Genomic DNA, 26,170 nt, shown 5'->3' on the forward strand with positions numbered 1-26,170 from the left:
TATAAACAGTACGAAGCTTAGGGCAGCACTTAAATTTTAAACCTAAAGCCACGGATGGTGGCCCAGAGCCCGGGCAGGCCCGTTGCCATGGGAACCAGTTCCTCCATTCCGGTGGCTGCGCGCTGCCAATAAAGTTGTTGTTGTTGTAGCGCGGTGGGCGGGGACGCTGCCGCGCACGTGACCTCCGGGGGCGGGGCCTGGGCGGGGCCGAGCCGAGGGCGACCTGGCGGGCGGTGAAGAGGGGAGGCGGAGCCGGGGGCCTGCCATGATCGCGTCTTGTCTGTGTTACCTGCTGCTGCCGGCCGCGCGCCTCTTCCGCGCCCTCTCAGGTACCGGCCCCGCGTCCGACAGGCGGGAGTCCGGGTCGGAACCCGTCGCAGCGAGGCCCCGCGGGATTTGGGACGGTGTCCGGCGCCCCGGGCCTTACGACCGTGGTCCCCCTGGGCAGTGCTGACCGACGAGGTGGCCTTCGCCCCCAGCCCCTCCGTCGGTGATCTGACCCCGTGAGGTCGGGCGTGGCTAACGAGTCCGGTGGTCGAGTGGGGGCCGAGCCACAGTTAACGTGAGAGGGCCTGGGGAAGGGGCCGCCCTTCCCGGCCGTCGAGGTGCACAGGGGTCCCGCGGCCGAGCCGCTGCCCCCGAGGGGGTGGCGGGGGGTCGGACCTCGGGGCCCGGACCGCAGGGCCTCGCCACCCGGCCCGCTGCGCTCCCCGAGATTCTGGCCGAGAAAGGACTCAGCGTGCAGGCACCCTCGACCCCCCTTAGCTTTGAAGCAGTCGCGGGTGCGAGTGGGGCCGAGTGGGCGTGGGAAAGGCGGCTCTTTCCCGAACTTTTCGGTCATCTGCCGGCCCTCTCTGGGCCTGGGCTTGGACAGTTCAGGGACTCGGATGAGACCCCGCGTCCCCTCCGAAATCCTCCGTAACCCAGACCCCTGGCCACTCGGGAGGCAGTGCAGAGAACCGCTTCCCTCTCCACGGGCATCGCAGCTGCAATCTGTACTTCCCTTCCCAGACTGTCACCAGAATCTGTGTCTATAATGTATGCACTTCCCAGGAAATAGATAATTTTTATTTCTTTGGACTGTCAAGGATTGTCTAGGAGGGCAGACTCCTAGATGACAGGATGTGTCTGTTTTGTTCACTGTGAACAAAACATTCCCCGTGCTACAAATGATAGCTTTTTCTAAGTGTGACTTTAAGTCGAATTTGTAGGTAAATTGGAACAGGTACATGCGGTTGGTCCCTAGGGTGACTTTCGTACGCACACAGAGTCCTGGTGGCGCGATCGTTAAAGCAGTCAACTGCTGACCATAAGAGAGGTTCCATGGTTAAGAGAAAGATGTTCCAGTCGGGACCTGGAAGGACCACACAGTCTTGGAAAGCTTTCTGGACAGTTCTGCTGTCTCCCCGACGGTTACTATGTGTGAAAATCCTCCCAGGAGTGGGGTGGGGTTGAGCTGGGTGAGTGCACACCGTTGACTTGTTGGAGATGGTAATGGTAGGGGTGGTTCAGTCTTTTCAAAGTGAGGGCAAATTGGAATAACATTAAGGACAGATTGGAGCTGAGCTTTCCAATTCAGGCTACAATCTTGAAGGCACGGATTCAAATCCACCAGCTTCTCCATGTGATTAACTGCCTCTGAAAACCTGCTAGAGGGTCAGCTGGGATCATTTCTGACTTGATGGCACACAACAACAAATACAGGAGCTGATAGTAAACTAGGACCTGAATGAAGCCAGCTATATCCTGTGTGTATCCAAACTTTCGAGGTGTCCCAAAGGCCACAGGTTTTTGGATAGCTAACACAGCCCTTCAGTCATGTAGCCCTGACTTTTGGAGCCCTTCCTATGTCCACTGTGGCAGCCTTAGTGAAATCACCTTAATCAGATGTGTCCAGAGGATTTCAGGGATCTCAGGAGGGAGCACTTCTGCCCTTATACTCAATGAGAGTAATTCTGTTTGTATTAACTTTGTGAGTTTGATATCTATTTGAGGGTTAAAGATTTTTTTTTTTAAAGAAATGGTTTTGTTGCTGAAAAACCAACAACAAACCAAACACTACTAAATTTGAAAACCTCCTGCTTGTTACCTAGAACAAACAGATTCATCCTGGAGAGAGTGAAACCAGGCTGCCTCTTGGAGGAAAGGATTCTGAAGCTCTCCATCAGACATACTTTGGGCATGTTGCAAGGAGGAACCAGTCCTTGTAGAAGGATGTCATACTTGGAAGGGTGGGGGACAGCATAAGAGAGGAAGACCCTTGATGAGATGGATTGAGTGACTGGGATAATGGGGGTAGGTGTGTCAGAGATCATGAAGTTGGCTCAGGATAGAGCAGGGTTCGGGGCTGTTGTACATACTGTTGCTATGAGTCGCAGGAGACTTGATGGCACATAACAACAACATGCCTGTTAACCAAAGAGTTTCTGCCATTTGACATTCATTCAGAGAGCATGTTTCAAGAGGCTGAGAATTAGCAAGTCTCCCCAGCCTGTGGATTTAAAGCAGGGTTTCTTCATCTCAACTCTTACTGACATTTTAGGCAAAGTAATTTGTTGTGAGAGCTGTCTCCCCCATGTATTGCAAGCGGTGCATTCCCAGTCTCTAACCACTCGAAACCAGTAGCACCCTCACAGTTGTGATAACCACAACACAGTGGCTCTGGAGATTGCTACATGTCCCCTGGGAGCAGAATTTCCCCTGCTTGAAAACCATTAGATTTAAATCTGAAATAAGATTCATAAACTGTACTAAAATGGTATCTGAACCATTTTGAAATTGGGAGGTTGAAGGGACAGCACAAGAGGGGAAGACCCTCTATGAGGTGGATTGATTCAGTGACTGGGGTAATAGGGATGGGTGTGTCAGAGACAGTGCGATTGGCACAGCATAGAGTAGGGTTTAGGACACTTGTATAGGGTCGCTATGAGTTGCAAGTGACTCGATGGCACATAACAATAACAAAAACAAAAAGTTGCTAAAATGAACTTCTTTACTGATTAAGAATCTGCATTGCGTATAATCATTTGTACTGTGTCCTGCATACATGATCAAGTATGTGTGGGTTGATTGCTCCCACCAAATACGGGTACGTGAATGTTTGGGCCTCTAATTTTAGCATTTTCCCCCACTTACTTTCTTCCCTGTTGGCTGCCATTTGTGGCTGCTGTTACAGAAATGACAGCTGTCTCTTCATGCTATCAGTTGTTGGCACCTTCTAATTTACAGCTGCTGTTGTGTTGTGGAATGGGAAAGTTGATAATGAAGTTTGTGAAGTTGGTTTTTTAATGTTTGATTTTTTTAGTGCAAGAAGAGGCTCAAGCCCCTTTGCTCAGTAATTGTGTAGATTTTGTGACACATTTTTTTGTTTTTCTCAAATTTCACAGATTAGGCACTGTTAAAGAATGAAAACAAACAATGCCACAAAATCTCAGATTTATCTAGGATAGACTTCTCCCCTCTTCCCATTTGATAGTCTAGAGTTTGGTCATCTAACTAAGAGTATTGTCCAAATGTCCAGGTGGTTTTGTTAATTATCATGCCAGATCCTAACTTAGAGCTCTGCTTCATGGCCAAGTGCTGGTCCAGAGCACCCTAGTTCTTAGAACCAGACTTGATGTGAATCGTTAACAGTTAATGTTACTAACCTCCAGATAAAAGGGGTGTGGGGTTTTATGTCTTGTTTTTGTCTTAGATTATGTAGGACTGTCATTCCCCCCCCCCAATGAATATTTATCAGGTCCCTGCCATATAAAGTAATACCGATAAAACACTTAGAATAGTGCTGTCTCATGATAAGTGCTTTGCTGTGATGCTAATGTTGTCCCAGTGGATATTATTCTTGTTTATGTTTGGTTTTTTCCCTAGTCATAACAAGAGTATGGGTTGGGTGCTACTTTCATCTAACTCTGTGCTTTGACTTTCTTTTTAGATGCTCTCTTTACATGTCGAAAAAATGCCATCTTGGCGAAAAGTTTGTCCTCCCAGGTAGAGGGTGACTTTGCCATGGCCCCTCGGGGGCCTGACCAGGAGGAGTGTGAAGGCCTACTGCAGCAGTGGCGAGAAGAAGGTTCAAGCCAGGCGCTTTCAGCTGTGACTGAGGACCCCATTGCAGATAAGGGACTGGCCCAGAGCAGCCTGGCACTCCTGATGGATAATCCTGGAGAACAGGATGTTGTTGCAGAGGACAAGTGGTCCAGTAGGCAGCTGAGTGACCTGCGGGCAGCAGAGAACCTGGACGAATCTTTTCCTGAGGTGCTAGAAGAGGAGATACTGCAAGAGGTCGAGGCCCCCATGTGGGCAGCTGTCCCCATGCAGATGGGCCCCCAGTATGCAGACTGTGCTGTCCTCCCAGTGGACACCTTGCCCACACAGCCCTGGGAAGAGGACCCTGCAGTGGTGGCCTGGAGCATAGCACCTGATCCTCTGCCCCAGGAAGGGACTCCCACGTGGCCTTTTGAGGGCGTGGGGCAATTGCTGCCTCCACCAGTGGAAATTCCATATCATGGTGAGTCCGAGAGCTAGCTCTGTGAGCCAGACAGCAGGTTGTCATATGTGCAGGTGGAACCATTACTGAAGAGCTCTTTGGTGGGTGGGAAGGTTTGCTGCTGCACTCTTTTCCCGAGTCTTTGAGAATCTTGCAATGTCAGGGCCAGAAAGGCTTTAGAGTCCACCTTATCTAGCCCCATGGTCTTAGAAATTCACTAACTGTGATACAAATAAGTAGCAGGACATGATTAGTCAGTCATGCAGCCAGCTAGTGGCAGAGCTAAAATCAGGCCACACTTCTGATTCTCTGTACCTCTCTTTCTCTGGAGGTAGGGGAGGGAGGTTCTAAGGGGTTGTGGAGATTGACAGGAGAAGGTCCCTGGGCCTCTACTCCTTGCCTCAGCCAGAATAGCTCCAGTTCTGTCTGTGTTTCATATTGGGTGTCCACATACAAAAGTTGATAAAACCTAATGCTGTTAAGTCACTTCCACCTCAGAGTAGAACTGTCCTATAGAATTCCAAAGGTTGTAAATCATTACAGAAGACTACCATTTCTGTACCCTGTCAGGCTGGTAAGTTTTAATGACCAGCTTTCAATAAATAACAGAGCACTTTAACCACTATGTCACCAAGCCTCTTTGGCCTTTCACATAAGAGAAAAGTGGAAGAGCTGCTATGCTCCCTTGTTGCTTAGGTCTTTTCAGGTTTAAATGTCAGAAAACACCCAAGGCTGAGGTTTTAAAAATATCTTTAGTCTTAGGTGACCATTAGCCATGCTCCTCTGACTGACTCACAAAACCTAGTGGATTTATCAAAAGGAAGAGGTGGTTAGCCTGTAAATATTTTTGTTGACCCCTGACTCGGTTCTGGGGATATACATTGGTGACCTGGCTGAGATTGTCTCTGGCTTTGCAAAGCTTATCCTGCTAGACAAAGGGACGGGTGACAAGGAGACTGAAGAAAGGGTCTTTGGGCCCAGAGTCTCTGGATCTGAAGTGGAGTTGGCAGGGGTTCTTGATAACATGTACTTGTCATGGATCTCTACCCCTTACTACTTTGCAGAAATCTTATGGCGAGAATGGGAGGATTTCTCCACCCAGCCAGATGTTCAGGGCCTGGAAACCGGGGACGGCCCTCAGTTCCAGTTTACTCTCATGTCCTACAATATCCTGGCCCAGGATCTGATGCAGCAGAGCTCAGAGCTCTACCTGCATTGCCACCCGGACATTCTCAATTGGAACTATCGCTTTGCGAACCTCATGCAGGAATTCCAGCACTGGGACCCTGATGTGAGTGAGGGGATCCAGATGTCAGTGACTGGGGAGATGCCAGTTTGCCTTTTCTCTGTACCTGGGCTGTTGATTAGTGATCCTAGAAAATGAGCACAACCCTGTAATTATTTGAATGTTTAGAATTCTGCCTAAAGTTGGAGCTTGCCTCCAGGAATAATGGGTTTCTGGCAGATGCTGGAAAGCATCTCCCTAGATGTGTACCTTCCAGTGTCTTTTGCAAGGTTTGAGACTTGAGGGATTTGGAGAGCAGAAAAATTCAGCACACCTATCTGGTCTCATCAGCTTAAGTTTGGGCCAGTTCTTCCTGTTGGTGGCTCTCAGGGAAGAGTCAACCTCTGGCAGGTATCAAGGTACAATAAAGTAGACCCTTAACAGCTTCCACCTGATTTCATTCCCTGCTCCCAGGAGATTCTGGGTAATCTGGATACTCCAGAGTGATTGGTTTCCCTGTCTTTTTCACAGATCCTGTGTCTCCAGGAAGTTCAGGAAGATCATTACTGGGAGCAACTGGAGCCCTCTCTACAAATGATGGGTAATCAGCTCCTGGCATGGTGGCCAGCCTTTCTTCCTACAGCCCTGTCTGCTCTTCTGAAGACACCATCTTTTTCTTTTTTCTAAGTCAACTCAGTCTCACCTGTGAGCTAGCTCCTTCCTTGTGTAGGTGAAAAAGAAAATAGAGTTCTACTTTTTAAAGCAGCTCTGACATAATTACCATTTAATCTTTGAACCAACCAGTCCTGGCAGGCCAAATATTATCATCTCTGTTTTATTACAAAAGAGGTAACAGGTTCTGAGAACATGTGTTACTTGTTTAAGGTCACAGAGTCAGTAGGTCCAGAACCACGGTCTGTCTGACCCCAGAGGCCAGGCTTTTCCTGTCAAGTTGTATTATTTCGTGCCCTTTCCTCCCTCCTTTCCTTTGCAGCCACTCAACCATGTGGTTACATCTATAAGGGAACCTCTGCACGTGGCCAGGGCCAGGACTTCTCTTATCAAGCAATAGGAACAGTGTGCCTTAGACACACATACCTGGGCTGCAGCCACTGGTTGAAGGGGATTCAGGGACACTGACCTCACTCCCTGGCTGGGGTTTTCCTTGCAGGCTATACCTGTTTCTACAAGAGGAGGACTGGGTGTAAAACGGATGGCTGTGCTGTCTGCTACAAGCCCTCCAGATTCCACCTTCTCTGTGCAAGCCCTGTGGAGTACTTCCGGCCTGGCTTGGAGCTCCTCAACCGGGACAACGTGGGCTTAGTGTTGCTACTCCAGCCACTGGTCCCAGAAGGCCTGGGGCAAGTCTCAGTGGCTCCACTGTGCGTGGCAAATACCCACGTCCTGTACAACCCACGTCGGGGTGATGTCAAACTGGCCCAGATGGCTATTCTCCTGGCTGAAGTGGACAAGGTGGCCAGATTGTCAGATGGCAGCCACTGCCCCATCATCTTGTGTGGGGACCTGAATTCGGTCCCTGATTCACCTCTCTACAACTTCATCAGGGATGGAGAACTCCAGTACCACGGAATGCCGGCCTGGAAGGTGAAATGGGGAAGGCCGCTGTGCGGGTGGTAGTGTGGCCTGTGGAGAGATTCGAGTGTTGGCACCCTAGCTGCTTCTGTGGTGGGGGGTCTCAGTTACACTGTTCTGTCTCCCTCCTGCTAGGCTTGTTCTGTTGGATGCTTTATGCCCAGGCTTAGAAGTAAGAGTCCTTAAGTGCCTCTGACATTCTGAGATTCCTCTGGTTTTTTAACTAGTTATTTATTGCCACGAGTAATATGTGACTGCATTCTTACTAAGAATGAAAACATGATTTTTAAAAGGCAGAAGGTCCCTTTATTACTCATATGTCCTGCCCCCTCTCTCCTAAGAGTCAGAAAACAATTCTAAAGTGTAGTGGTATTCCTTTAGATCATTTTCTGTGCATTTACAGTATTGTCCATATTCCTATGCTATTGTAATCATAATTATGATCTATTCAGTACTTACTCTGTGCCAGGGACTTTTAAAGCACTTTACATGTATTTGCTTATTTAATTTTCGGTTTCCATCATTGCTTCCATTCTATATATGAGGAAAAGGCACAGAGGAGTTAAATAATTTGCTGTTCATTATGCTGGTGTTGAGCCAGGATTTGGAATCAAGCAGACAGTCTTGCCTATCAGCTATCTAGTGCTGCTATAACAGAAACACAATAGAGGTGTCGAGAGCAGAAATATATTTTCTCACTGTTTCAAATCCCTCTCAAACTGCTGTTTATAGCAACTCCTTTAGAAATTGGGTTTTGAAGGCTGTAAATCATAACAAGAGACTGCTCATCTTTCTCCCTTGGAGCCACTAATAGATTTGAACCTCTGGAGATGCTGACTTTTGGTCAGCAGTAAGACTTGTGCTACCAGAGCTCTCTTCTACCCATTTCTTGTTGTTAAGTGCTTTTAAATCGAATATGATTCATAGCAACCCTATGAACAACAGATCTGAATCCTGTCCTATTCTGTGCCTTTCTCATCTCTGGGGTATTTGGTCTCATAGCTGCAGCCACTATGTCATTCTGGCCCGTCAGGGGTCTTCCTCTCTTTTGTTGACCCTCACCTTTCCAAGGCCAATATCCTTTCCCAGGTAATAGCTTCTTCTAACAACATGTCCTGACAGCGAATTTGTTCAATGCAATACACCTCCTGATTTTCTGACTTCTGGTACCAAGGGTGTTGATTGTTGATCCAAGCAAGGTGATATCATTGGCAGCTTCAATCCTTTCTCCATCTGTCTTGATGTTGAGTATTGTTACTGTGGTGAAGACTTTTGTTTTCTTGATGTTGAGAGGTAATTCATTCCAGAGGCTATAATCCTTGGTCTTCTTAAGCAAGCCTTTCATGTTCTCTTCTCTTTCAGCAAGGAAGATTGTGTCATCTGCATAACACAGGTTGTGGATGAGTCTTTCTCCAATCCTGATGATGCCTCACATGAAGAGTTCAGCTTCACAAATTATTTGCTCAGCATACAGACTGAATAGACATTGAATGCTCCATTCACACCACAGCTTATTGATCTAGGTATATATTTATCATGAGCACAATTGAGTGTTCTGGGATTCCTATTCTTCTTCTCAATTTTAGCCATCATTTGTTATGATTCACACAATCAGATGCCTTTGCATAGCCAATAAAACACATAGACATTCTTCTGACATTCTCTGCTTTCAGCTAGGATCCGTTTGACATCAGTAATGATATTCCTGGTGCTACAGCCTCTTCTAAACCCAGCTTGAACTTCTGAAAGTTCTCTGTCCATGTATTTTTCTTGCCAGTTTGGGACAATCTTCAGCAATATTTTGCTTGCATGTGATATTAATAATAATGTTTGAAAATGTTCACATTCTGTTGGGTCACCTTTCTTGGGAATGGGAAAAATATGGATCTCTTCCAGTCAGTTAGCCAGGCAGCTGTCTTCCGAATTTCCTGACATAAACTGGTCAGCACATCCAAGACTGCATCTGTTAGTTGAAGCATGTCATTTGGTATTCCATCAATTCCTGGAGCCTTTTATTATTATTTTTGTTTTGGGGATTTTTTAAATTCACCTTTTGTTTCATACAATCATTCCCATACATTGTGCCTTAAAAAATGAATCACTATTGATCTGTGCCCACTCTTAGCCTGTCTTTTTTTCAGGTCCCCACTGGACCTTTCCTAATTCCTTCATCCACTCCCTCTACTAACCAAACTCTGCGATCTCATGATTTCTCCCTACCCCCCTCAGTTTCCCTGCCTTCCCACCAGTCCCTTTGCCCCCCTCCTCTACCCTCATTGGATATCCATGCACATCTTGCTAGTTGTCCTTCTGTTTTTACAATAATGGTCTAATTCAGTATTTGCATTTTGAGCCCGAGTTAGTTCACTGAGCATTATGTTCTCTAGCTTCTCCCATGTTATATAATATTTTTCTAAATAATTTCTCCTGAGTGCTGCATCATATTCCATCATGTGAATGTACCATGATTTCTCACATCCAGTCATTTATTAATCAACAGTTGGGCTATATCCATGTTCTTACTATTGTGAATAAGTGTACAAATCTCCATTTATGTCTCAGTTCTGTTTTACTGAAGTATATTCCTAGCAAGCAGTGGAATAGCTGAGTCATATAGCATTTCTATGTTCAGCGTTTTGAGGAAATGCTAAATTGCCATATGAGAAGAGTTCTAATCTCTACACATCGTCTCCATCATGTATTGTTTACTGTCTCGTTAAATTTTGCCACTGCTACCTGGAATGAAATGGTATTTGTGGTTTTGATTTGCATTTTCTACTGCCAGTGATTTTGAGCCTTTCTTCATGTGTCTTGTCCATCTGAATATCTTCTATGAAAAGTCTTCGCATAGATTTTGTCCATTCTGTGATTGAATTATCATAGGGCCTTATTTTTTGCCAGTGCCTTCAGTGCAGCTTGAACTTGATCCTTGGATCATTCAAGATTTTGCCCCTAGTGTCTCTCAGTGTTTTAAATTGAGTATTTTGTTTTTCAGTTTTTTTCATCTTGAGAAATATCAAGTAAATTCTTCCCTTTTTATTCCGTGACTTGCTCTTTGAACATTTTGTTATATAATATTTTGCTTTGTCTTCTCTAACTGCCATTTAAAATCTTCTGTTCAGCTCTTTTTTTTCATCATCTCCAGAATACTTAAGAGCAGTGATATCATTTTGAAGATTAAGGTGCGCCTGATTCAGTCCATGGTCTTCTCAGTCACCTGTTATGCATCAGAAATCTGGACAATGAATAAAGATAACAGAAGAAGAATTGATGCCTTTGAGTTGTGATGTTGGAGAAGAGTACTGAGTAGCCCATGGACTACAAAAAGAACAGCCAGATATGTCCTGGGTGAAGTACAGCCAGAGTGCTCCTTGGAGACAAAGGTGGCAAGGCTTCATCCCTCATGCTTTGGACATGTAGCTAGGGGAGCCTGGTCCTTGGAAAGGGACAGTATACTTAGAAAGATGGACGGTCAGTAAAGGGACATCATGCTTGGAAAGATGGATGGTCAGCGAAGGAGAAGACATCCCCCCCCACACACACACCCAGTGGGATGAATTAACACAGTGACTGCAGCAGTGGGCTCAGGAGTGTCAGAGATGATGAAGCTGGCACAGGACACAGCAGGATTCAGGTCACTATGAAGTGTACTCGATGGCACCTAACAACAACATGTGCAAAGTATGTGAGACAAAGCTTCACTATCCTTGCTTCTAAGGAGCACTCTGGCTGCTCCTTCTTCAAGGCATATGTGTTTGTTCTTTTAGAAGTCCATGGGACATTCAACATACTTCCCCTCACCACAACTCAAAGACATCTCCCTACTTAGGAGGCTAGAACTTTGAATTCAGGACATTGGCTCTAGAAGGTCCGTGTCTCTTTTAGCTTCGACAGTGGTCTTCATTTGGTGTGGCATCTCTTTGCCCTTAATTCAACTTGCTAATTTAATGTGTTATTTTATATTTCAAAATGATTGGTTTAAGACTCATTCTATAATGATATGATCTCATTAATATACGAAAGAACCCTTTTTCAAGTAGGAGTAGAAGCACAGGTCTGCTGTTGTTCAGTGCCCTCAAGTCCTCTACAGCTCTTAGTGACCCTCTGAACAACAGCTCAGAACCTATTGTCCTGTGCCATCCTCACTATTGCCAGTATGCTTGAGCCTATTCTCACAGTCCCTTTGTCAATCCATTTCACTGAGGGTCTTCCTCTTTCTAACCTTTCTGAGCATGTCTTTTTCCAAAGGTTTCCCCCTTTTGACAACATGCCCAAAGTATGTGAGATAAAGTTTCACCATCCTAGTAGTTCAGGAGCAACCTGATTACACTTCCTCCAAGACAGACTGATTTATTCTTTTGACAGTCTATGAGATAGTCAGTATGCTTCACCAGCACCACAGCTCGAAGGTATTTATTCTTCCATACTCATTCATTGTCCAATTTTCAGATGCATAGGAAGCAACTGAAAATATCAGGCAAACCTTAGTTTTTAAACTGACATCTTTGTTATTTAGCACTTACAGGAGGCCCGTGACAAGAGATTTTTCCCAATCTAACGTATCTTTTGGTTTCTTAACTGCTGCTATCATGAGTATTGTGGATCTAACTAACTAAAATGATATCTTTGGCAACCTTAGTCTTTTCCTCCATCTATCATGATGTTGCCTACCAATTGAGGTGTTTCGACAAACAATGTAGCTCCAGACTCATCAGCAATCTGTATCATACAGTGATATAATCTGTATTATACGGTGTATATCACTGTATAATACAGTGATATAACCTGTATTATATGGTGACATAATCTTGTTTGCAGAAAGCGAAGACGACTTGAAACACTTACTAAAGAAGATTAAAAATAAGATCAAAGACTACAGCCTTCAATATGGATTAGATGTCAACATCAAGAAAAAAAAATTTTTACTACTAGACCAATAGGGTCAGCTGTGAGTGGGCCCAACTCTATGTATATAACAACAGACCAATAATGAGCAACATGATAGATGGAGAAAAGATTGAAGTTGTCAACCTCAGGTGTAGGAGTCAGGATTTACCACAAATATTTTGTGAGGACACTCTTCAGTTTATAATACCCTCAAACAGTGCTCTGTTTTCACTTCTAACAGCTAAGAACAATGTAATCAGTTATATGTCATTTATAAACATGACATAATACTGTAGGTTTAATTTTGTAGCTTGATTTTTTTTCACTCAATGTGCATATGAACTTACCTCATTCCTTTTAACTGCTAAGCGTTGATAGTATAGATACATACTTCACAAGTTTATTTATTTACCTCTACTGATGGACATTTGGACATTTAGCTTGTGCTATTTTTTTTTTCTTTTTTGTATGATTAGTCTCCTTTTTTTTCAGTCTCTGCTGATCCAACTTGTCACTGAATTTTGGCCGAGCAAAAGTAGAGAAAGAACAAACAGTGCTGGCATTATTGTTGAGCACTTTGAGATTTTACTTTAAGACTGGTCAAGTGAAGCAGTGGTAGTGGAGAAGGAACAAAGAAATCTGTAACTGGCTGTGATCAATTAGTTGCGGCCTCCACTGCACTCGGACCAGCCGAGATTTTACTTTAATGAAGTTGCTTACATGCCAGTGGTGTTCTCACTGCCATGTTCTCAAAGGAGGGCAGTGTCCTGTTCTAAAAGAACTGTAATCAAGGAGCTCAAAGAATTGGGGGGGGGAATCCCTTACTATAACTAATCCCTTACTATAACCTCCCAGGTGACATACACTATAAGGAATAGTGATGAAAAGAACTTGCTTTGAAGCCAGACAGTACTGGGTTCACTTCTCTGCTTTGCTACCTTGAGTAAATTATTTAACTTCTTTAAGCACCATTTGCCTCATCTGTACGTTGGCTCTGTGTGGGATTACCTCAGAGCATCTCCCTCAATTAAATAAAATAATGCATGTAAAGTATTTTCCCCTGGTTCAAAGTAAGCAGTTATTGGTAGTGGTTATTGCTCAGATTCTTAACTGTGTTCCATAATTATTATCTATATTTTATAACTGTTTTGTACCGTCGAGTCGCAACTGACCCAAAGCTGACTCTTTGGCAGGTTTTCAGTTAATTGTACGAGAAGTGATTGCCCACCCTTCTCCCGTGGAGTAGCTGGTGGATTCGAACTGCATGCCACCAGAGCCCCAACTCAAAAGAGCTTGCTCAAAATTACACACCTAGTAAATAGCTATCAAATTCCAGGTCCGTTTTACTTTCGTTGATGTATTGAAAATATATACCCGTTGAGTTTTCAGGGATTGTTTGTCATTGCTCTCTTCCTTTGACTAGTGTCTTGCATGTAGTTGGCATTCAAATATTTGTTGTTGTTAAATGAAATAAAGGGAATTTTGCTACCCACGTTGGAGATATGCAGATGACTGATGTTGCCGAGTGTTTCCCCTACTACGCTCTGTCCGTTCCCAAGCTGCTCATTGACTTTGACCGAGGATGGTGACATAGATACGGTAAAGTGCTTTGGTGCATTTCCCATTTGGTTTGACCCTGTAGTGTTTCCATAACAGGCTTAAAATGCTAGTTCTTGACCCAGACAATCTAAAGATCAGAATAAATCCTTTCCCATTACAAGTTAAACCTCCTGTCAAGTGGCCCTTCCTGTGGAGAATGATACAGATGTTTGTGAGGTTTAATTTAGGGGTCCACATGGTCATCATTGTTATTCTTAACTCACTTGACTCACTCTCTTACCTTCATTCCTGTCTCACGGACATTTCAGCATTATACTTTTGAGTTTTAATGAGTTCTAAGGAAACAATTGTGGTTTCAGTTAGCTCCTTATTTTGTAGCCTTCAGCACAGACTGATGTGGCTTGCATACATCGGTTTATAGCGTGTGATCATTTTCTGCATGTCCCAAAGCACAGGCTATTACTTTTCCATGTCTTTGTTTCCTCATGACCACGCTGCCTTTTCCTGGTAGGTGTCTGGACAGGAGGACTTCTCCCACCAGCTCTACCAGAGGAAGCTTCAGGCCCCGCTGTGGCCCATCTCCCTGGGCATCACCGATTCCTGTCAGTATGTCTCCTGTCAGCCCAAGAGAGCAGGTGAGCACTTTCTTAGTTGACTGCCTGCAGAACTACTGGAAGAAAGCTGGATCTTTAGTGACAAGAAGAATTGTAATTCCTTTGACTCTGTCAGTACTTCTTTTTCATGCTGTCTTCCCTGTAGTCACACAGTGAATTTTAAGTATTCACTGTTGGAAAATCACCTCGTCTTCAGTGCTTACCTCTGCACTCCTGTCCAGCAGGTGCTTTGTATTAAGGCAGGCTTAGCGTGTGATGTATTTCTGTTTCTTTCATGACTTCTGGTTTACAGAGAGACGCAAATATAGCCGAGACTTTCTGCTACATTTCCGCTTCTGCAACATCGCTTGTCAGCGACCAGTAGGACTAGTTCTCATGGAAGGAGTGACAGACACTAAACCAGGTAAGGGAAATGAAGCCACTTTCTTGGTTACTTCTTTCCAGCCTCTGCTCCTCTTTGTTACACGTGTGGTTTCCTATTTGTCTTTGTTGTTATGTTTAGAACTCAGCTTCTTATGATAAATTGTGCTTCGGAGGGAGGCTGGCTGAGGTCAGTGGATGTGTGCACGTGCAGTGTAGGGAGAGTGCTTGACAAGGACCCACACGGTCTGGGCTCACACTAGCTCTGAGTAAGCCCTTAACCTTTCCAGGCTTGCCTTGCTAACAGCTAACACATGCACAGCATATGCACCTGAAAATGCACGTGGTGGGACTTTGAAAATCCCAAGATGGCAGTTACTCCTGGTTGTCATTCCTACTAGCATTTCCAGAATGAGTATGGCAGACCGTTATCCTGTCTTGTCTCTTAAACTACTCCTGAGCAACAAGGATAAGGAAAGAAAGAAATGCAGACTTGACCTTCGACAAAAAAGGAACTAGTCTAAAGGTACCTGAGACCATGAACACAGAGCAGCTGACATGTCTGTAAAGAAGCACTGTGCACAGCTGGAGGACAAATGGACAGACTTCTCTGTGGAGCTGTATGGATCATAAAAAAAGCCAGCAACGATATTCGAAGATAAAATGTATGCTGTAGAACTCAAGAAAGAAGTAGAATCAAATATAAAATCCCTATGTAAAATGAGAAAATTAGATGTGGCATTAGAATATATAACGCTGAAAACAAGGTAAGAGACATAGAGGTGAGAAAATGGGGGTTGATGGCAGTGAAGGGTGACACGGGAGAATCAGAGTGCACATAACTGGAGTTCACACACTACAGAACACAGAGGAAACCAGTATAAGGGCACAAAGCATAAACTTAAAGGAGCAATTGCAGAAAAACTTCGGAAACAAACAAAAAAAAATGAGAATCTTCACATTTAGAGAACATATCGCAAGACAAAATGACAAAGGAAAAGTAAGATTACTAGAAGACAATGGGTAGTTGAACCAAATGACTTTTAAAACCAAAGAAAATCTTAACAGTTTGGCTTCAGATGTCTTTAACATGGAACAAGGGGAAAAAAAAGGAAGGGTCAAGAATTTTATGCCCAGTCAAATGGCTGTTGTGCACAGAGGAAACAGCTACAAAGTTTTGTATGTATGTACACAGGTGGCTTAGTGGTAGGAAGTCGTGCTGCCATTCTGAAGGTTTGCAGTTCGAATCCACTAGCTGCTACACAGGATGAAGGTGGGCAGTCTCCTCCCATGCGATTTACTGCCTCTGAAAACCTGCTGGAGCCTCAGTTATCAGTCCAGCACAACGGTGCACAACACTGACAACAAAAATACACGGAGTATTCGTAAAAGCTTTCGAAGGGTGCAACACTGAATGAATGGAATTCCAAAATCTCTGTAGATGTTCATTGAAATGAAAAATAAACAAACTAAATTAAAAAAAAATTTTATCTGTTTAAAAAAAAAAGCTTTCTTCATAGAATACTGTGAAGGTCAGTGCTGATCCAAGGTGAGCTCTGTAGGTTGGATGACATGGCATGAGATCCGTGACCATGGACTGGAGCAGCAGCATGATTCTTAAGATGGCATTGGACGGCCATCTATTTTATATACCAGGCCACCAGGAGTCAAAGCCAACTTGATGGCAGCTAATGACAACAGCTACGTAGTGTCTGGAAAATCCAAGAAAAGGACCGATGGTAAGTGACTTTTTTTCATGTAGGAATTTCATTTGAATTGGTATTTTCAGTAACAATATTGAATTTCATTGAATTTGTACTTTTAAAGCAATGAACATTTCAATGGTTTCAAATTATTGTAAAGTCAAATAGTCACTGGTTCCTACACATGTAATTTCACCTTAAGAGCAGGTTTTTTTGAGTTTTTTAATATTCTTTTTTAAAAATTGATATTTTAAGTTTATAAAGAACTTGGATTTCCAAGTTGTTGTATATTTTCCTCCCTGCCCCACCAAGAGAAAATTTTTAAAAAAACAAAATCAGTTCCCCAGTGGTCCGGTGGATCTGTCTCTTGCTTCAACAGTGTTTGGACGGAACAGACCTAGCTACTTTCCCCACTTCCAGGCTTCGACTACCCTCCAGCTTCACCTCCAGGTGTAACCTCGGGACCATCTCAACCATCTCCTATTTTTGGGACCAGCTAACACCTTTTTTTTTTGTTAGCCCCAAAACCTCAACCAACTATGAGCTCTCAGATCTGTTAAAATTATTCCGCTGAAGCAGAAGCTGGCATCAACCGTCTGGTCATCCTGCACCTGCGGGCCTCTTACACCTACCTCTCTCTGGGTTTTTATTTTGACTGCGATGATGTGGCCTTGGAAGGCGTGGGACACTTCTTCCACAAGTTGGCGAAGGAGAAGTGCGAGGGTGCCGAGTGGCTCTTAAAGCTACAAAACCAGCGGGGCGGCTGTGTCCTCTTCCAAGATATCCCGGAGCCATCCCAGGATGACTGGGTAAAACCCTGGACGCCATGGAAGCAGCGCTGGCCTTGGAGAAGAACCTAAACCAGGCCCTTCTGCATCTGCACGCCGTGGGTTCCGCCCACACTGACCCGCATCTCTGTGACTTTCTGGAGAACCACTCCCTGGACGAGGAAGTGAAACTGCTGAAGAAGATGGGTGACTATCTGACCAACATTAGAAGATTGGGCTGCCACCAGGCTTGGCTGGGCGAGTATCTCTTTGAGCATCTCACCCTCAAGCATGACTAGGGGTCTGCGGGGACTTGCAGGGGGGAACCTCTGCGTCCCCCTGCCAACAGCAGCAAGCTTCTCTATCCCACCCTGACGTAGAATCTTAACCACCCAGAAGCCCTTTGCCCAAACCTTGGACCAAATGAAACAATAAAGCTTTTTGCAACAGCTAAAAAAAAGCACTATGCTTGAATAAACTAGAAAACAAACATTTCTATTTAATAACAAAATTAAAGCCAGCAACTTTAATGAGATGCACATACTTAAAGTCACTGTGTGAGTAGAAGAAATTATTGTTGTCATTGTTGTTTGTTGTTATGTGCCATCGAGTCAACCTACGTACCTGTCATCGTGACCCTGTGTACAACAGCCCTAAACCCTGCTCTCTATCCCTTGCCAATCTCATTGTCTCTGACACACCTATCCCCATTACCCCAGTGACTGAATCAATCCATTTCATTGAGGGTCTTCCTCTACTGTGCTGTCCCTACATCCTCCCAAGCCAAGCATGATGTCCCTCTCCAAGGACTGATCTCACATGTCCAGATTATGTCAGTTGAAGCATCACAATCCTTGCCTCCAAGGAGCAGCCTGGCTTCAGTCTCTCCAGGATGAACTTGTTTGTTCTCCTAGCAGTCCATGGTATATTCAGCACTCTTCTCCAGCACCACAGCTCAAAGATGTCAACTCTCCTATCATCCCTAGTCATTGTCCAGCTCTCAGATGCATAGCTAGTAATTGCAAAGACCATGGAAGAGATTATTAAATGGGGGGAAATACTTAGTTTTGAAAATACTGGAAAATAATAGCATTTTTGAAATTGAGTTTACATTTGAGTAAATACACCTGTTGGACACATGCTGTGAACACCTGAAAGTACACATTCCTTTCAGTCAGCATCCCCGCCCAGAGCTGAATGGAGACTTGAGCAATCTCTTTTAAAGAGTGCAAATTTTAAAAAAGCTACTGCTGTTTTTAGGGCATGAATGGAAGGACTTTTTTAAGTTCAGTTCAAAGAGATATTCATGTAAGATCCTTTTTAAATTGAGGACTTGTGCATAAGTACTACCTGTTATTTGCAGTTCAGGGCCACAACTGTCCAACTCACTCTTTCTCAAACTCATTAACTTATTACTGCCCCCAAGTCAGAACTGATTGACTCATAGCTGACCCTCTATTGAATGGTTTTCAGAGGCTGTGAATCACAAGGGAGGAGATTGCTGATCTTGCCACAAGAGCTCCCTAACTCAAACCCAGATGTCATCGTATGCCTACTTGACTCTCAACTGACTTTACTTGAAAACAGTTGAATGTAGGAGATGCATTGTGAAGTAGTGAGGGTCTAATTATTCCAGAAGCCTGACATTTCATTGCACTAGAGCATTCTGTATCACCTGAGTTGTATAATTAAAAAAAAAAAAACCACCCCAAACCCAACAAAACAACATGGTGATTGATTTCCTCTTCAGCTCCCATTGTGACAAAATAATTGATTAGTCTCACGCTTACTCACTGCTGTTGGGTCAGTTCCTGTTCATAGCGACTCTCCCTCAGGGTTTGGGAGCTAGAAGTCATAATAGGAGACTTCCATTCCTTCTCCTGAAGGCAGCTGTGGATCTGAACCAGGGGAGAGTTAGCAGTACGGCACCGTATGGGCTGTGCCATCAGAGCTCTGTAATTCAGAAGGAGGGAACTAAAGTTTAAATCCCCCTTGTTAATACTTTCAAACTTTTATGATTTCCTTTTGTCCACTGTGGTCCTTAAAGGCACTATAAAAGGTTTTCTAAAAGGTTTTATTGTGTTTACTTCTGCATTTACACTTATTTACACTAAACTTTGGAGCTTCATGTCTTAACTTCTGGCAAGTGAGAGCTATCCCAATAAGTGCATTACAGTGAAAAACAATTGCTGGTTTTTGTTTTCAGACTGATAAGATAGCCACAGAATGAATCCTATTTGATTTTCAAAGTAGGAAAGTTGTTACTCCAGTTTCTGTACAGAAAAGTTCTGAGTCCCCGCTTGTCCACTGGTCCAGACATGACACAACTTATTACCCTCTTCCCAACCTCTTTCAGAAGAACTTGCTCACTGGGCTGCTGCCAGCATGGATGGAAGATGTCACAGCTCTTGTGGAGGGAGTGGTGGAAGCGCCACGTCCTGTGTAACGGCCAGAGTGGAGCTGTTTGTGCACGGTGCTGCATGGGCAGAATGGGTGCTGTGTAGGTGTTGATGGAGACCACTTTCAGTATCCCACTGTGATTTTTATGGCACAGAATAGATACAAGATGTAAATCAAAATGAAGATTCTCTCTCTCATTTCCATTGGCACCAGTACATAGCTGATGTCTAGTGAGGATTTGGGAAGCTGTAAATTGCATGGGAGGAGTTTGCCCATCTTTCTCCTGAGGAGCTGCTGGTGGATTTGCACTCCCTACAGACGACAGGGCTAGAGTGCCCTTATTTGAAGTTATTAGTTTTAGAAATGTTTTGCTTCAGACAGTGTAATATCAACCATCACAAAACAAAGCTGTTACATAGTCATAGAAAATAAGTGAAGGTAGGAAGTTTTTAGTCTGCAGCAGATTATTGAAAAGATGAATAAGAATGTGGAAGATAATAACATACATGGTCATTTTCATTGGTATATATATTAAACTCTGAACTCAAGAGCAGAGAGTACATCTTTTCAAGTATCCATAGAAAAGTCCCAAGACTAAACTAACCTACATGTTATATCACAATGAAAACTTCAGTACATTAGCACGTGCGCATCTTTACATCGACTAGAATAGATGGACACCTTTCTCTGATTACACATGCAGTGAAACTGGAAATTAAAAACAAAAATAATACATCATCAGAACATTTAACACTTTTCAAACAACTTTAGGGTCAAAGAAGACGTTTAAGCTGAAACTCCAGAGTGAAAAAATATTTTATGTAGAGTTGCTGTGAGTCCCAGTTGACTCAATGGCACATTAACAACAACACGAGATAATTAATGATGTAGTTTTAGGCCTTGATTCCAGTGATATGCCATTCATTGATTTTCAGATGTTAAGTCAGCTTTATTATTGTTATACTCACAATTGTTGTTATAATTAATGTCTTTGAATGATGTTGGAGAAGAGTTTCTGAATCCAGAGGCAGTCACAAGAACAAAGAAGTCTATCTTGGGGGATGTGCAACCACCATGTTCCTTAGAGGCAGGGATGGTGAAACTAAATCCCACATACATATCAGGAGAGACCAGTCCTTGGAAAAAGACATCATGTTGGGAAATGTGGAAGGCCAGGGAAAGCGAGCAAGAAAATAAACTTGAGCATATCAGATTATGAGGATGGTGCAGGCTACAGCAAGGTTCAGATCCATTGTTCATAGAGTTGCTGTGAATAATAATCAACTCGATGACACCTTATAACAGTTGGTTTGCCAGTATTTTCTTGATCATATTATATTCCTGAGGGTTGTCAATCTTTGTCTTTGTGGTGTCTTTTGTGATGTTTTGATAACAGTAATACTACTGTATGAAATGTGTTGGAGGTTTTCATGAAAGATTGTTATTCCCTCTTTAAATGTTTGGTAGAATTTACCAGTGAAGCCATTTATGCCCTAGCTTTTTACTTGTAGGTTTAAAATGACTAATTTAATCTTAGGGAGCCCTGGTAACCTAAGGGGTAGGGAGTTGTGCTGCCAACCCAAAGACCACCTGTTCAAATCCACCAGCTGTCCCACTGGAACAAGATGAGTAATCGCCAGTTTTGGGTGGGTTGTGACTCATAACACATCACAAGGGTTGATCTCCAGGAGCACAGGTACAGTGTGCTAACCCCAAGGTGGCACCTTTCTAGTGCTTCAGACCCACCAGTGGTGGTGGGGAGGGGGGAGAGTTCACTGACATTTTCCTCTACATTTTTCATTTTTAACCTTGTGTCTTGCCTATTCTAAAAAAATAACAAAATTAAAAAAAAAATAATAATGGTGCTGACCCCAAGAGGGGAATGTTAGAGCCCTCTGTGCCTGCTTTTCTGGGCTTCTGAATGTTTGTCTTTTTCTTCTACCGACGTCTCCTTTTCTGTTCTCCTTTAAAAGCAGTCCAGTCAAGGACCTGAGAGGAAATCCATGGCAGAGCTCTGACACTGCCTGCTTCATAGTCTCTGGATGATAAAACTTTTTTCTCTCTGGTCCCCTGCAGAGCGACCTGCTGGCTGGGCTGAGTCCACCCTCAAGGAAGACATAACCAAGCCTGAGCCTACCTTTCCCAGGTAATCACTTAGTTCCCGTCCACTTGAATCCTGTTTCCTCATAAATTATCAGAGAGACTCCTGTTGTCTTTCCTGAGGCAGATATAAAGAGCATGTGTTACTAAGGGTTCTTTTCTCCTAATACCTGCTGAGTTTACAGAGTGGCATACAGATAAGCCGCAGCTAGAGGGACCCACCTATGTTCTGGTAAATGACAAAACCTTTGCACTCTTTCCTCGGAGGCTAGGACCTCACAGGAATCTACTAATTAGACTTTACCAGGTAGCAAGTAAAGAGTGGGGCGTGAGGAACGCCAGGAGGATTCAGTATACATATGTTTGATTCTGTGCTCATTTTAATGAAGAATATCTGTTTCTTTTTAGCATGTTCATCATTGTTATCGTTGTTGAATATCACTGAGTCAGAACTGACCATAGCTGACCCTCATTCGCATGGTTAGGGAATGTCCCTTAAAGTTTTCCATAAAGCCCACAGAGAAAGTGATCTCAGGAAAGGTTCAATGATAATTATTGACTGCTGTCTCCCTCTCCATCCCTGCAGGACTGCAGGCACCATCCAGCACTGCCTTCACCTGACCTCGGTGTATACCCATTTCCTGCCCCAGCATGGCCGCCCGGAGGTTACCACAATGCCCCTGGGCCTTGGTACCACAGTGGATTACATATTTTTCTCAGCTGAGAATTGTGAGAATGGGGACATAACTGGTAAGTCCATTGAATCCTGAGTTGCCAGAGGGTCCCTGGGGAGAGCAAATGGTAGTTTAAGGCATCTGGTGGCAGCCTGATAAATAAAGAGCAGATTTCACGGCTCCTGCCGGGCTCTGGCCTCTTCATACTTTTCATAGGACACTTGATTGCCTTCTTTCTTTTGACCCTTGCAGCCTTATACAGGTAAGAACAGGCATGCTTGATCCTGATTTTAGAGATGAAAATAGAGCTTCAGTTAGTGATTGAATTTGTTTATTGCAGCCAATTAATCAGGGTCACTTCCTAGTTCTAGGACCTTTTGAGCTTGAGTGTAGGGCAGAGGAGAGATGCTCCACAGTATATCCAAGGCTGTGATCTTTATGCAGATAGATGCCAGCGTTTTTCTCCTGAAGAGCAGCTGGTGGCTTAAACTGCAGACCTTTCAGTTAGCGGCTGAGCGTTTAAACATTGACACTAGGTGGTCCCTTGGCTAGGTTCTCCCTCAGGTTCATTGCCATTAAGTAGGAATCGACTCAGAAAGGCACTGTGGTGGTTTTCGGGAGGCTGTGGATCACACAGGAAACTGCCTAGGTTTGACCTGGAGCTGCTGGTGCTGCCACCCCTGGGCCAGCAGCGCACCTTCCTGTGGACTGAGCCACCAGAGCTGCCAGTCATTCCTGTGTCCTCCAGATGAGCAGTCAGAGCCTCGCTGTCCATTAACCCCAGACCACATCATTTACAACATGTTTTTTTTAATGTTTCAATTAATTGCCTGCACTTGAGATTCATTTTCTTATGTTAAAAACAAGCTAGACTTCAGCTTCTCATGGAAAAGCCAAAAGGTAGTTGAATGTTGGATCTGGGCACCCTTCTGCATTTGGCACAGTCCCCTGAGCACATCCTGCATCATTCGTTGATGACATCATATCTCAGAGGATCACTCAGAGTATCTCTGAGAAAATGAGGCCTCCTCGGGCAGAGGCAGAGGTGTAGGTGTAGACAGACGTGTGAGGGATAGCCAGTCAGTGAAGGGAAGGTACCTTCTGTGAAGCCCCCTCCCAGCCTCTGGCAGCCTGACGTTAATTTCTTTACTCACCGGTTTCCACTTTGCACCCCAGATCGCAGGCTGTGCCGAGATGGAACCCTCAAGCTCCTGGGTCGCCTCTCCCTCCTCTCTGAAGAGATTCTCTGGGCTGCCAATGGCTTACCCAACCCCTTCTGCTCTTCAGACCACCTCTGCTTGCTAGCAAGCTTTGGGATAGAAGTCACCGCCCCATGATGGGGACCCAGGGGAAGAGGGCTTCTCTTCCAGAAGAGCTCACTGGATCGAGACTGGAAATATCTCAGACTTCTGGAAACTTAGATCCAAGAAACTTAAGTCCCCTCCACTCCCCTCCTTGTTCCCTTTTCCCCATGGTTAGATTCCCCCACCCCCATCACCCCGTCCACCCTCTTCCTAATCCTGTGCCACAAACTCAGTGGCCCTGGGAGAGGCAGAAGGGGGGGGTTCCCCCTTTTATGTATCCAGTGCTCCCCCTTGATTTTTAATTACCAGGGTTGCGGGAGCTATTGATCTCATTGGTTATTTGCTTTCAAGCCATTTCTTGGTACCTTCTGACCCGACCTTCTCCTTGCCTTCATGACCTCTGGGCCAAGCCCTCTTACCCAGCATGCACCTGTGGGCTGTGTGTGTTGTGCATGTGTCTTCTTGGGTGGGAGTGCCCTGTGAAGCCATGGCCACCTTTGGCCTCCCCGTTTCCATCTTGGGCTTGGAGGCCAAGAGACAGGTTTTGGGCACGATCCAGTACTGAGTGCTGCCAGCCCATGGCAGGGGCCCATCTCTCTTTTTGGCTTCTTGTGTTTCCCCTGGCATGTATCACACCAACGAGGGCATACTCCTTGTCTGGGCTCTGGGAACACCTTAGCCCCCAGCCAGACCCAGAGGTGCACTGCCTGTCCCAGTGGTGTCTGTGCCACTGCTCCAGAACTCTTCTGGGCCTGGCATGGATTCTCTAGGGCTCAACCTAATGGAGGAAATGTTTGAACCCTTTGTGAGACTCCTTGGGCTGGGATGCTAGTTTGAGGTTTAAGACTTTTGAGCGAAGAGGAGAAAATCCCAGGAGACTTTCTTGTCCAGTGGAGTCTGCAGCCTTCAGAGCTAGGGCACCAGCAGGAGGATGAAAGCAGGAATGGAGCAGGTGGACCCTATAGCAGCCTTAGCTGGGACTCAAGGATTAAGGGTCTTCCTCTGTACACCTAACTAATAGGTTTCTACTCCCTCCCTCCCTTTTACTTTTTTGTTGTTTCTCATGTCCTCTCATCTCTTCCATATTCTCCCTAGAAAAGCCTGAAAATTTAGCTCAGGCCAAACTTTTCTTAGCCCAAAATTAGCCTTGGGCAAAGCTGGTGCAAGAACTTGGGAGTGACTGTGCTTGAAGATGTGTGCAATGTGAGGCCTCCATGTTCCTTTTTCTCGCTCAGGGCTCCCTACCCGCTCAGGACCCTTCCTTTCTTACACGGAGCCACCTGCACGCTGTCCCTGCAGGGACATGGCCTGGGGGATCCTGGCCAGCTCCTCCCTGCACCTCTAAGTTGCTGTTGTCCCACTTCCATTGGGGTGTTCCCCTATTTGCCTCAGTTGACAAGGACTGAAGGGAGTAGCTGTGTTAGGAACAGTTCTAGAGGTTAATACTGTTCTCCTTTTTTGAAAGCCAAAGACTCACCTTGAATTCTGCTGCTGCATCCATGGTTATAAGCTTTTCATTCCTGGGTTCTGGGCGGTTAATTATCTATGCGTGTACATTTTGAAGCATTGTTTTCCGGTACCTGGGCATGTGCCTGTCTGAGCCCCAGGCCTGTGTCCACACTCTGCTGTGACCGTTCACATTGTTTGTCTCGTCTCTCTCCTGGGCACCTCCTGAGATGGTCTCAAGACGGCGCCCTGTTGGCTACCCCTGTGGCCCCTTGCTCTGTCCTGTCCTGACAGCAAGTGCAGGCTGAAGACAGCTCAGGATTGCAGAGGGCAGTTTGAGAGATTTTCTTTCCCTTGTTTTCTTCTTTGTTTTTGTTTTAGAATTGAAATGGGGCTTTAAAATGGCCATTTAAACACTCTTTTTCCAAATAAAGCTTTATCTGTTTCCCCCTCTGCTGTTGGTCATTTGTTAGGATCCTGAAGGCCAGTGGGGTGGGGTGGGAGGGTACAGAGAGAAAACCTAGAGAATAAGGTGTGAACAGCAATGGAAGAAATAGGAGCTTTTGATCCTGGGGAGTTGGGGAGAAAGGCTTGTCTCTCAAACCCTAAATCTAGACCAGAGAAATTGTCCTTTTCCTTTGATATTTGAGACAGAAAGCTCTGTTTTGTTCATCTCACTTCCCTTCCCTTCTCTTTCTCTGGTACCCACTGCTCTAAGGTCTGGGGGTAGGGGTGGGGAAGAGACAGAGTTTGAATGAAGTCTCCTGCCTGATTGTGGGGTACACCTCTCTTACCCACCCTCGCCAAGCTAGAGCAGCGTAACTTCCCACAGCTTAGCATCATTTGTGTCTGTGGGGCACGATGGGCGTCTTTCCTTTCAGAGCTGTGGCGGCTGCATGAGACACCATGCCTGTGGCAGATGTCTCCTGCCAAGCATCTATTTCGGATAATCTACCTTCTCGAACCAGCGCTGAGCTGCCAGCCATCTGCTGCTGGAATGAGTTCTCTTCCTTCTCAGTCTCACTGCTGATATTTCTGTCCTACTCCCACC

General features: G+C 44.9%; 1 protein-coding gene across 1 annotated transcript; it reads left to right on the forward strand.

Moving 5' to 3' along the window:
• Positions 1-215: 215 nt before the first annotated feature.
• On the forward strand, positions 216-23,849 carry ANGEL1 (angel homolog 1 (Drosophila)). The gene is made up of 10 exons (XM_006884658.1): positions 216-329; positions 3,932-4,507; positions 5,551-5,777; positions 6,243-6,312; positions 6,883-7,316; positions 14,263-14,386; positions 14,658-14,768; positions 21,672-21,741; positions 22,282-22,445; positions 23,546-23,849. The coding sequence occupies exons 1-10, from the start codon at positions 266-268 to the stop codon at positions 23,704-23,706; spliced, it is 2,001 nt and encodes a 666-aa protein (XP_006884720.1). The 5' UTR covers positions 216-265; the 3' UTR covers positions 23,707-23,849.
• Positions 23,850-26,170: the final 2,321 nt, after the last annotated feature.

Source organism: Elephantulus edwardii, unplaced genomic scaffold, assembly GCF_000299155.1.
Source record: "Elephantulus edwardii isolate Elephantulus edwardi_28Jun2011 unplaced genomic scaffold, EleEdw1.0 scaffold00037, whole genome shotgun sequence".
In the NCBI taxonomy this organism is placed as follows: Eukaryota; Metazoa; Chordata; class Mammalia; order Macroscelidea; family Macroscelididae; genus Elephantulus; species Elephantulus edwardii.